Source organism: Marmota flaviventris, chromosome 14 (genome assembly GCF_047511675.1).
Source record: "Marmota flaviventris isolate mMarFla1 chromosome 14, mMarFla1.hap1, whole genome shotgun sequence".
Taxonomy (NCBI): Eukaryota; Metazoa; Chordata; class Mammalia; order Rodentia; family Sciuridae; genus Marmota; species Marmota flaviventris.
The window spans coordinates 33,896,526-33,909,486 of record NC_092511.1 but is presented as its reverse complement, the minus strand read 5'-3'; the positions used below and the strand labels follow the sequence as shown (position 1 = coordinate 33,909,486).

General features: G+C 37.1%; 1 protein-coding gene across 6 annotated transcripts in view; it reads right to left on the bottom strand.

Annotated features, from left to right (window-relative positions):
- Positions 1 to 12,961, bottom strand: part of Mta3 (metastasis associated 1 family member 3) — a 165,408-nt gene that overhangs the window by 70,223 nt on the left and 82,224 nt on the right. For all 6 annotated transcript variants that reach the window (XM_071601527.1, XM_071601529.1, XM_071601528.1 and 3 more), the window contains exon 9: positions 2,765 to 2,953. In XM_071601527.1, coding sequence (XP_071457628.1) covers positions 2,765 to 2,953 — 189 coding nt within the window. The remainder of the gene's footprint in view (positions 1 to 2,764; positions 2,954 to 12,961) is intronic.

The window sequence follows — 12,961 nt, the reverse complement described above, 5'->3', positions numbered from 1 at the left end:
TTCTTGAGACAAGGTCTTACTATGCTTCCCAAGCTGGCCTCAAACTCAGATCCTCCTGCCTCTGCTTCCTGAATAGCTGAAAGTACTTAATGTTTCAATAAGCTTTCCATTCAAACAAATTAGAATAGAACAAAAGCAAAACTAATATATAACATGCTACAAATTTAAAGGAATTTTCTTAGATCATGAAAGTTAACAAAAAAATTTAACAGTTATACTTATTTTCATACAGTAATTTTTATCTCATACCAATTTCAGTCTTGCTATATTCAAGAATATTGGAAGAACATGTTGTCCCAGAGTTCTCTCCTAGTCCTGTGTTATAAATGCCTGAGAATGCCAGCTGTAAATCTCATAGTTCAGTTTTGACTTTGCATCTGCTTATTTCTCCCTTTGTCTTGAGACATCCAGCTAAAAGGCCAGATAACTCCTTTAAGCCTTTCATAACTTGACTATTTAAACTAATCCTGCCCTCTACTCCCAGAATACTTGCTCATCCACTGATAGGAATTTTACATTGGAGTTGGGTATATATTTTTCAATCTCTTGATGTTATAAACTAATTCCCCCACACTAATTTTTTTTGGGGGGGCAGGGGGCAGGTATTGGGGATTGAACCCAGGAGTGCTTAACCACTGAGCTACATCCCAGCCCATTTTTATTTTTCATTTTGAGACAGGTTCTTGCTAAGTTGCTCAGGGCCTCACTAAGTTGCTGAGGCTGGCTTTGAACTTGCACTCCTGCCTCAGCCTCCTGGGCTGCTGGGATTACTGCACTAGCAAAAACACATTAAATTTCTGTTACAAGTTTAGTGCCTACCCAGAGCCTGGCATTATACAGGTGTTCAAAGTGAGTTAGAGTGAACAGAGTGAACGCTATACTGTAAAATGAGAGTATTATACCCAGAGCAGGGAAAAGTAACTTTCCTTTACAGCAGTTCTCATCTTCTCCCTTATCAGACCTACAGATTTTGTTCTTCTTTAGGAGAACTTGTTTTTAAAATTTCTATGTAGTGATATAGCTCTATTATATCAATAACTCCTATATTAATAACACTGCACTGTTGTTATCCTGATCATCTGAAGCTAAATACCACTAATGCATTTTAAGTTCTCAGCTGCACGTGCTACAAATTTAAATGACAGTATTATAACAATTTGGGTAGGGTATGAGTGAGGCTGAATTTTCACAACAAATGTCAGTGACACTAACAGATCCAATAATTGTGTTTGGAATTTAAAATATGAACCCATATTAATAAGTAATAATTTTGCTTCAGTACAATTCAGGAGAGATGCAACAACAAAAGGCAGAATATTGGCTCACATCAAATATGTGAATAGTCTATAAAGATTCTATTTTCATCATTTAAAATACAAGAGGCTTCCACAGAAAGCTATTTATAAACTCCTGAAATAAGAATCTCTCAAAGAGATTTAATTACAGACAGTAAGCCCATAAATACAAAGGAAAAAGGAAATACATAATAGAACAGATAAGATTATAAAGCATTTAAAGTGTAAAGTAAAGAGAACAGATCTCAGGTGTCCTCAACACACACACAAATGGTCACTAAGTATGAAAGTAGATGAGCTAGTTTGGGGGGGAGGGGGTACAAGGTAGGTGGGGATTGTACTAGGAATCAAACCCAAGGCTTTGCAATATGCTAGGCAGGCACTATATTAATGAGCTACATCTCCAGCCCTTGGATATGTTAATTTAATTGTAGTAATAATCACTTTACAATGAATGTACATAAAATAATCACATTATATGCCTGGAATGTACACAATTTTTTCAACTGCATCTCAATAAAGCCAAAAAAAGAAAAGGTAAGCCATGGTGGTGCATGCCTGTAATCCCAGCAACTCAGGAGACTAAGGCAAGAGGAAGACAAGCTCAAGGCCAGCCTTGGTAACTCAGGGAGACCCTGTCTAAAAATCAGAAACAAAAAGGGCTGGGGATGTAGCACAGTAGTAGAGTACCCCCGGGGTTAAACCCGCAGTACCAAAAAAAGGGGAGGGGGCTTATTAAAAGAACAAGTTTTGGGGGCTGGGCATATAGTTCACTTGGTACAGTGTTCGCCTAATATGCACAAGGCCCTGGGTTCAATACCCAGCACTCCCCCCACCACACATACACACACACACACAGGAACAAGTTTTTTTTTAAAACAATAAAAAATTCAAATAGGATCCTGTATATCATTAAGAAGAGTCAAAGATTGAAAACCATAAGGCAAATTCTGCTACTCTGCTTGGTGGAGGTCACTTCTATGTTAAAAGTCTATATAAAACTCAGGATCAACAATTATCAAGACAACTAGAAAAATACAGAAGAATTAAAGAAGAGCAGTAAGTCTAAACACAGAGATCAGAAATGTTTACTACAAATAGCCAGAACTGTCCATATTTTAACCTGGAACTCCAAGAGTTACTGGAGGTAAATTCATGCCACCAAGGTTTACACCAAGAACTCAGGAACTCCTGCCACTGAATCTTACTCACAATTACTGCCCAGAACAAATGTCAGCTTCTCACTAAACTAGCTTTAGTTCTATTTTGAGCAAATAAAAATCACTATGTAGAGATTGAGCATATAGCTCAGTGATAGATCGCATGCTTAGCATGCTTAAAGCCCAGGGTTCAATCCCCAACACCAACAAAAACTTGACCATGTCAAAGGCTGCTAAATTAAACCAAATTTCTAAAACACAAAATATTCCCATTCTGACATTTTATTTTATTCACAATTTTCTACTTACAAAGTCTTGACGTATGTCATTGAAGTCCTTGCCATATTTTTCTAGTGCCTCTTCAAATAAGCTAGCTTCAGAGGCCGACCATTCTTCCATTTCATCTCTGCATAAAACAGGTCCTCCAAGTGGTACTAAGACACTAATTGCACTGCTCAAGTCATAGCTGTGTCTATACAACGTATCCATAGCATGAAACTTGAGGAAAGAAAGAAAATAAAACAGGAAATGTCAACAAGATATGCACATTTCCTAGATTATCTAGGAATCCAAACACTAAAATGCATGATAATGCTTAATTAATAATATACCAAGGCAATAACTATTTTTAATAACAATATTAAACAATTACAATAGCAGATTACTGAATAATTATTCAAAATATCATTTGTTGCATGAAATAAATGTTGACTCACTTTTTTAAGGTGTGTATTTTCAAAAACACGTCCATTTGTTATGGCAACCTAACCATGAAGATCCAGGATATTCAAGGTATTAAATTGGGAACCCAGAAAATTTCCTCACCCTTTTGGTTCAAAATGCTAAAATCATTTCAGTCATATTGAGTAAGGTTGGTATAGCATTTCTTGACCAGGGTAAAAAGGACTATACATCAGAATGTAAGAAAAAACATTCTTAGGTTGGATTAAGAGAGTAATGTACTAAGAACAAGAGATGGAAAGAAAACAGTGGAATGCGCATAATGGTTAAGACAAATCAAAATTACATATTCATGTTAAACAGACAGAACAAAACTACAAACCCATGATAGTACAGTGCTATGGTTTGGGTCTGAAATGCCCTCTCAAAACCTATGCGCTACGAGTTCTGGATGCCAGTTTGTGGCACTACTGGGAGGTGATGTGGCCCTTAGAAGGTGGGTCTACTTGGAGGAAGTAAGTCACTGGGGGCATGCAGTTTAATTTTATATTCTGTCCCTGACCCTGTGTTCCCTCCCTCTTTTGGCTTCGACCTGCCACGAAGTGAGCAGCTTTGCTCCTCCACAGCCTTCCCCGATGAGGTTCTGCCTCACCACAGGCCTAAGAACACTGGAGTAGGCTGACCATGGGCTCAAACCTCTTAAAACCAGGAGCCAAACAAAATTAATCTCTCCTCCTTTCAGTTAACTTCCTCAGGTATGCTGGGGGCAGGGATGAAAAGCTGACTAATACAGACGGGTGAATTGCTTAAGATTTTGAAAGACCATGAACAGATGACCAGGCCTGCTTAGAATAGCTAGGCTGGTGTATATATTTCAAGAAAGAGTGATTTGAAAGGAGAAACATTAGATTAGGACATACAAGCAGCTTTCTGTAAAAGTACCTTGTCTAGTTTACTTTAAAAAGCATTTCTCTCCAATTAATGCAATGAATAAACTCAGTTCCATAACTTCAGATTTTGAAAAACCTTCTGTGGGCTTTCTACTACAGAAAAAGAGATTCTTTCATGTAACATGTACAAATGCTCTGCTATTTATCAAAATCTGACTGGGGATAGTTTCAAATAGGGATGGTTTCACTTCTACATAATAATAAGCCTCTCAAATTTTACTTTTTAAGTAACCCCAGCCCCTATTTTAAGTGATTCCTAAATATATTGTAAGGGATTGTGTTAAGTCCCCTACTGGTACAAGAGCATAAAGTAAACTCAAATATCTGAATCCCACAAAACGAAAGCCAAGAAGAGATTTAATTATCAATGCCCCAGTTGTAATCACAGCTAAGGACACCAATCATGTGTAATTTTTGTTTTTGTAGGTGTCACAACCATAAAATAAAAAGTTCCAAGTGGACTTTTCTCACCCTTCAGCAGCACAGGAATGGAAAAATGTTAGAAATGACCTTGATTCCTTCGTTTGTGCTCTGCAAATTTCAGAATCAATTAAATTCTGATTTTCTAGCTAACCTCACTAAATAGACTGCTTAGCTATAGTATATATATTTGTACACTTTTTTATTTTTATGTTTTTAGTTGTAGATGGACACAACATCTATATTTTGTTTATTTTTATGTGGTGCTGAGGATTGAACCAAGTGCCTCACACTTGCTAGGCAAGCACTCTACCAGTGAGCCACAACCCCAGTCCCTGTTTGTACACTTTTATATCATCTCTGAAGCTAATTATTGTTTCTGAGTAGCTGACCTATAAAAATGAAAAAATCAACAGCATTTAGAGATCCCTTCATTTAGAAATATATTCCCATAAATGTTTACTTATAATTTCCAAAATTTACAACTGAAAACAAAATGAAAAGATTAAATAGTATTAAAGTCAATAATTATACAAATTAACTGTGATGCTAAAATTCTTCAAGAGATAAAGAGTAATTTTTATAATTAACAGGTGCTCAGAAAGCAAAAGTCACAGAATTAAATGTTTGTCTCAGCTGATATTACACCAACCACTGAAACCTCCAAAGCCCATATTTAAACCACAGCCCAGACAAGAGTACAATACCTGTCAGTATGGGTAGAAAGTAAATATTCCACCAGGCTTGTGCATAGTGGAACTCCTAGGGGACAATTCTGTTGAAACTAATGATTACATTTATCACTAGAAGTCCCTATCAACCCCATCTTTTCAATACACACAGAATTTTCTTTTGAATGGACTTTTATACAGCCTAACTCTACTCTTAAAAGCTTCATGTAAAACATGAATATAGTATCTACAACAGAAGAGATGACATCCAGTAAAGGAAACAAAGCTAAATGAAGGAAAGAGATGATGAAAGGACATGTAGTCTAATATATAGCCAATGACTTAAGGTTCATCACAAAGATAATATAAGTTTGAAGAATCAGATAAATTTGAGATAAGGAGTAATAGATGGTGAGCAAAGTCAGGCAACTGATTGGGGAGGGGCATGAAGGAAAACTTTGGCATACTGGTAGATTTATTTGGGTGGTAGATACATTAATGTATCACATATAAAAATTTATAAGCTGTGCAACAAAACGTGGGACCATCTAAACATACTATTGTATATGGGTCTCCTATAGAATTGCCTCAATTTAAATAATAAAAAAATTTTAAAACTAAGCATTAGAAAAATCCTAAAAGTCTTCCCTCCAGATAATCTGCAATGATACCATTTTTTTCAATCGAGATACATATACACATTGCAAGATCCATTCAAATCTAAATTTTAAAAATCATAACCCAGCACAAGCTGTTCTCTCTGCCAAAAAGCAGTGAAGGTGTTGTCACATTTCATCTCATTCATAACAGATGGAGATGACAAATAGAAGTATTTTAGGAGAGAGACTGACAAGGAAATTTGGCAGCACAATTCTCATCTTTTGTTCATTAAGCAGAATCACACTATGGTAAATTGGATTGTTGTTCAGCAAATAGTCACCCCCTCCCTGGACCGCCATAAGAGACTATTCTTCCACTCCACCCTCCATGGGCTTGGCCATGTGACTTGCTCAGCCAGTAGGATGTTAAGATACATGATGTAACAGAGCTTTGACATGGATTTGTGCATTTGGCCTTGCCTTCTTGTGCTACTGGCTTTTGTCCACACAGGATGAGAAATACATGGGACAGATATGGACCCAACTTGGAGCTTGGCACCTACATCAGCCCATTCTGTTCACCAGAATCCTAGACAATCTGCTGATGTGTGTGGATGAAATTAATGCTTGGTCTCCTATGGAACTGTCTCAATTTCAGGTTGATTCATCACTGCCCAAGGTTACTTCATGGAAGAGTCTGGACTTAAATGATGCAGGGGTTGAAGGGCTCTGAGGAGAGACAACTCCCGGCACACCCCATGAGTCTCAGTCCAGCTGAGTCTGTCATTCAGACAACATCGAACCATCTTCCCCCACTATACAATCCTGCTCCATCCTTTCTCTTCCACAGGTGTTGATCCCAAAAGAACTTGCTAATAATTTTTTTGAATGAAGATCATCATTAGACTCTGTTCCCCAGGGAAACCAACCTGTTATATGTAGCATTATTAAACTAATAGCTGATATGTGTATGTGTGTGTGGGGGGCGTGTGTATGTGTATTCAATACTAATTATTGATTTGCTCAGGAACAATTTTAGTGAAACTTTAAATTGATAACTCCAGCACAAGCTGGATATAGTACCACCACCTACAGTTGCAGCCACTCAGGAGGCTGAGGCAGGAGACTGAGCTCTGGAGTTTGAGGCCAGGCTAGGCAACAAAGTGAGACTCTGTCTCAAAAACAAAAAAATAAAAATAAAGCTATAACTCTAGTACAAATTACAACATTCAAAACATTGTACCAAGGGAATGGGGGGATATAGCTCAGTGGTGAAGCACTTGCCTAGCATGATGAGGCCCAGGTGTCAGTCTCTGCACAGCAAAAAAACAAAAAACTCCCATATCATGTCTATCTAAAAATTACTGAACATAAAGATTTTTCAAGCAGAAGGTGAATAGAAACTCTTATGAGTAAATCTCACATTATGATCAAGGCACAAAAATTATATATAAAAAGCATGCATTCCCTTTCAATTTTTGCTTCAAAAGGAGCAAAATAGTGTGAGAATCATATTGCACATCCTAAAAGAAACTGCAATACATTAGAAGGATTGGGACCACAAACCACTCCCAAGGCAAACAGCATAATCTTTTGATCCCAAGTTGGGGTACAGATCAGTGACTGAGCATCAAGCGTGAGGCCCTGGGCTCGATCCCCAGCTCAACCCCCACAAAACTTTATGACCTCATTTCCTTGAAAATTAACTCACAGTTCAAAATACATGAGTTAAAGGAATATCTACAATCTTAAATGTTTATAATGGAAAAGAAGGCAAATGAAAATTAATTGGCTTAAAAACTGTCATAAGAAATTAAAGTGCTGGGGCTGTAGCTCAGTGGCAGAGCACTTGCGAAGCATATGTAAGGCACTGGGTTCAATCCTTAGCACCACATAAAAATAAACAAATAAAATAAAGGCATTCTGTCCATCTACAACTACCAAAAAAAATTGGAAAAGAGCTCTGTAGTATACCTAAAAGCAGATGAAAAGAAACAATAAAGAGCAAAAATAAGTTAAATAGGAAACACACAATAAAGAAAACTAAAATCTCATTCTTTTAAACAACTAATGAAAAAAGAAACCTCTGGCAAAGCTATCAAAAAAAAAAAAAAAAGAAAGAAAGAAATGGGAAATGACATGCATAAAATGCCATGGTCACAAAAGACCGAGGAACTCTTCAAAACTGGAGGCTAAGGGAGAAGGAAAGGAGGAGGAATGAGATGAATGTCTTTACCTTAGGTACATGTATGACTGCACACTTGGTGCAACTCTACATTGTGTACAACTAGAGAAATGAAAAGTTGTGCACCTTTTGTGTACAATGAATCAAAATGCATTCTGCTATCATGTATAACTAATTAGAACAATTTTTTTTAAACTATTAAAAAAAAAAAGACTGGAGACAACAGAGATGACAAGTAAACATCCTAAGTTATCTGCAAGGAGATAGAAAAAAATTTCTTTTTCATTTGCTCTAAAGGATATTATTGGGATAACTACCAAACCTGAATAAAGCCTCAAAATTAGATAATACTATTATAACAATGATAATTTCTTCTGTGACAACTATATTATGTTAATAAAAATATTCTCAATTATAGGAAATATTCCCTCAAATATTTACTAGTAAAGGAACATTCATTCTGAAATTTGCTGTAAAACTACTCAGAAAAAAAAAAATAATAATAATATAGTGTTAAAGTTTATGAGAGGTTTAGACTCTTGCCAAAATCAGACCAAACCAGAATGGAGTCACTTCTGCTAAGTGCCTCTTAATCAAAATAAATTAAAAGTTCACAGCAACCAATCAGAAGAAACCCATTTACCTGAGCCAGTACATTAAGGCAGTCCCCTCTTTTTCACTCCTATAAAGAGCATGACTTTGAAATAAAATGACCAATCTGCTGCTGCTGCTGCTGCTTCTTTTTCTTTTTTTCTTTTCTTTGGTACTCGGGATTGAACTCAGGGACACTCAACCACTGAGCCACATCCCCAGTCCTACTGTGTATTTTATTTAGAGACAGGGTCTCACTGAGCCGCCTGGCACCTCGCTTTAGCTGAGGCTGGCTTTGAACTTGAGATCCTCCTGCCTCAGCCTCCCAAGCCACTGGAATTACAGGCGAGCACCTGACTACCAATCTGCTTCTTAGAGCCCGTTCTGGCTTTCTTTCTTCACCCCTTTTCTGTAAAGCAACCCTCCTCTGCTCAGCTTACTGGATCACTCATTCTATTTTATAGAAGGTGCTGTCTGATTCTAGTAGTGTAAATAAAAGCCAGCCATAGCTTTATACTCATTATAATTTTGACTTTTTTGTCTCTGGACAATAGAAGGAAAGGATAACAAGGCAAATGTGGTAAAAACTAACAACTGGGGAATCTAGCTAAAGGGAACCAGCAAATCTTTGTGTTATTTTTGTATTACTTCAGAATACAAAGGTTATTTTTGTATTACTTCAGAATACAAAGGTAAATTTTTAAGAAATTAAAATCACAAGCTGTCATTAACTCACATTTATAAATCCAATTTTTTTTTTTTTTAACCAATAACCTTAGACACAGTTGGTAGAGCAATTTTCATTATATTTTCCCCAACTCAAATCTACAGTGACTTTCTGAGGTTTCATTCATGGGAGAAAAACAAAGTAAAAGCCAGCATTAACACTCCAAAAGATATTTGTTTACACTTAAATTTAGGAAAAAGATGGACAAATGACCACAACATACAGAAACAATTATCTTAGGGCAGACTGCAGGGCTTCCATGCTCACCTGTGAGGGGTAACCAGAGAAAAAGAAGCGCACCTAATTCAGAATATTATTGCCTTTAAGATGTATCTATCAGCACGAATAATTTCATGTTTCACATTTCTTACTGAAGTAGTCATCCATGAATACTAATTCTAATTTTGTAGTTTGGAAACATGAATAGTAATCATCATAAATTAAAAGAAGTTTTTTAAAGTTATAGGAATTCTCGTTTTACCTATTTTATGTTCATTTAAGGCTAGATTTCTAATTTAAGTTGATATTTAAAATGTTAATCAAGAGATTTATATATTCTGCTGTGGCTTTTCAACTATCCTCAAATTCCCAGTACGCCAAGGACCTAAATGAAATGTGTGCTTTGAACAGGATTACAAATAAAGGGAACGAAGTACAAGATTAATAGCATCTCTACAAAGCACTGATATCTAAAGAATAAAATTCTTGTTAAGTCACTGCTCCCTTAGGAAAATACTTTGTTTTTAATAAGTTATTCTGTATGGAAAAAATGTATTATAAAAAGTATGACTTGCTTTGAGAGAAATATTACCTTTGTAAAGAAAACATCCTTTGTTCAATCACTTTAAATCTCACAGAGACTTCTTTGTAACAATTACATTAAAAAGCATGGTTAATTATAACCTAATGACTATGTTCAAACTTGAGAATCTCTGATAATAACAGTCAGTATGGTATGATAAAACTACTTTCAGGGCCTGGCACGGTGGCGCATGCCTGTAATCCCAACGGCTCAGGCAGGGAAGCTGAGGCAAGAGGATTGCGATTTCAAAGCCAGCTTCAGCAAAAATGAGCGCAAACAACTCAGTGAGACCCTGTCTCTAAACAAAATACAAAATAGGGCTGGGGATGTGGCTCAGTAGTCGAGTACCCTGGAGTTCAATCTCTGGTACTGCCCCCCACCCCAAGAAAAAATTGCTTTCAGACAATCAATAAAGCTGTAAAATCAAAGTGAGAGAGACTCAGCACACATGAAGTGGAAAAAGGACAAGTATTTCATTGTCATCAGTGTCTTCTCAACAATAGCAACTAATATTTACTGACACTGCACCAGATGTTACTCTAAATGCTTCATGAGTATTAAGCAATTTGATCCCCAAGCTGATACCACATGGGAGCTCAGAGGCAGACTTGTGCAGAGGCTGGAAAGCTGATGCTAGAGGTCTTGCTGGGGACTCTGGGGTACTGCCTGCTTTCTCTCCCAGAGTGGGGCCTCAAGAGCCAAGAGAAACCAATGCTTGTGAACATTACATTAAATGAAGATGCAAAAACTGCTGAATAAATCAACCTGTTTCCAGTAAGCAGCCAATGGTAGAGAGTTCTCTGCCTGTGAGAAAACACAGCAGCCCAGGGAAAACAGCCCCAAGCTATGTACACACAGCCCCTACTCTGGGAAATCACTGCAGTTCCATTAAATCCTGATACATGTATATCAGCAATGTATAAAGCATATCTGTGTACCCTCTTCTTGCCCATCCTTAACCCTCCTAAAGCAAAATAAGTGAGTTTTAGTATTATTACCATTATAGATGAGGAAACTCAGACATAGGTAGGTTGCATAACTTGCATATAGCTACATGAATCCTAAGCTATAGATCCAAGGGGAGAAAACCATGGAATAAAAATTGTACCCATTTGCATATCATTGTCCATAGTAGCATTATAAACAACAGCCAAAGAGGCAACTCAAGTGTCCCCTGATGGATGAACAGAATATGGCAAATACATACAATGGATCATTAGTTAGCATTAAAAAGGCAAGAAGGAAATTCTAACATATGTACAACACAGAAGAGACCTGAAGACACAGTAAGTAAAAGAATCCAGTGACTAAAGGACAAATATTACATGGTTCCATTTACATGAGGTACAAGAGTAGTTGTATTCATTGGGAAGTAGAATGACAATTGCCAGGGCTAGGTGCCAATGTGGGACTGGGGAAGGGGAGCGCAGAGTTGAAGTTTAATGGGTACATGTTCCAGCTTGGGAAGATGAAGTTTAGAGATGCATGTTGGTGGTGACTACACAACAATGTGAATCTACTTAATGCCAAGAAACTATACTAAAAATGGTTAAAAAGATAGTTTACCACAATTTTTTTTGAAAGTGCATCCTTTGCTTAAATTTTTTTTACAATCCATAGTCTTCAGTCTATGTATATAAAGCTCTGGTGATTCAGACCAAGTATCTAAAATGATTTGAACTTTCAAAGTGTTTTGAATTTCATATGAGTTCAGAGCTCTTATTAGTTCTCTATGTGAGCATATCACAAAGTGACCTGCCCTAGATTGATGGACAGTCACAATTTACAAAAAAAAAAGTAATAATAAGAGTTGACTAGATGGGGCTATGAGAACAACAGGCAAAGAAACTGAACATGCAAAGGTCCTATGGCAGGATATAGACCATGAAGGAGTAAGAAGGCTCAGCTAAGTTCAGAGGACACAGTGTGGGAGCAGAGAGGCTGGAGAGACCAGGCAAAACCCTCTAGACCTACTTGACTATAATAACAATCTGAATTTTTATCATAAATACAATGAGAAGTCATTAAAAAGATATAAGGTTACCTACCTTATATCTTTTTAATGACTTCTCATTGTATTTATGATAAATAAAACAGCAAAATCAATTATATTTTTAAAAGATCAGATACAATATAAGAATTAGAGATGTTCCAGGATGTGATTTGCACCCTACCAAATCAACAAAGCCTGACCTTTCTCAGTACGGGCCTGTCATTAGGAAAGCTAGGTTTATAGTTCTAACTTCTGATACTAATTAAAAGTGAGTTTTTGCAGGGCACAGTGGTACATGCTTGTAATCCCAGCAGTTCGGGTGGCTGATGAAGAAGGATCACGAATTCAAAGCCAGCCGCAGCAACAGTAAGGCACTAAGCAACTCAATGAGACCTTGTCTCTAAATAAAACACAAAATAGGGCTGGGGATGTGCCTCAGTGGTTGAGTGCCCATGAGTTTCAATCCCCGGTACCCCCTAAGTGAGTTCTTAAAAATTTTGCCAGTCTTGGGGCTGGGGTTATAGCTCAGCGGTAGAGCGCTTGCCTTGTACTTGTGAGGTACTGGGTTTGATCCTCAGCACCACATAAAAAATAAATAAAACAAATAAAGATGTTATGTCCATCTTTTAAAAAAATTTTTTTTGCCTGTCTTGTGCCTTGGACTCCTCATCTGTAAAATACTCTATCCTATATTTCTAAGGTTCCAAACAACCCCCAAACCTCTTTTTCTTTGATTCTATCCCAAAAATGATTTCACCCTCAGATTCCAGGCAAAAGAGAAATGCCAGTCCCTGTACTTCTCCAGTACGGAGGCTATTCTCTGAAAGCAGCTCACTGATGATATTCAGGATATTTGTTCTTCAAGACACAAGGCTCCAGACCTTTTC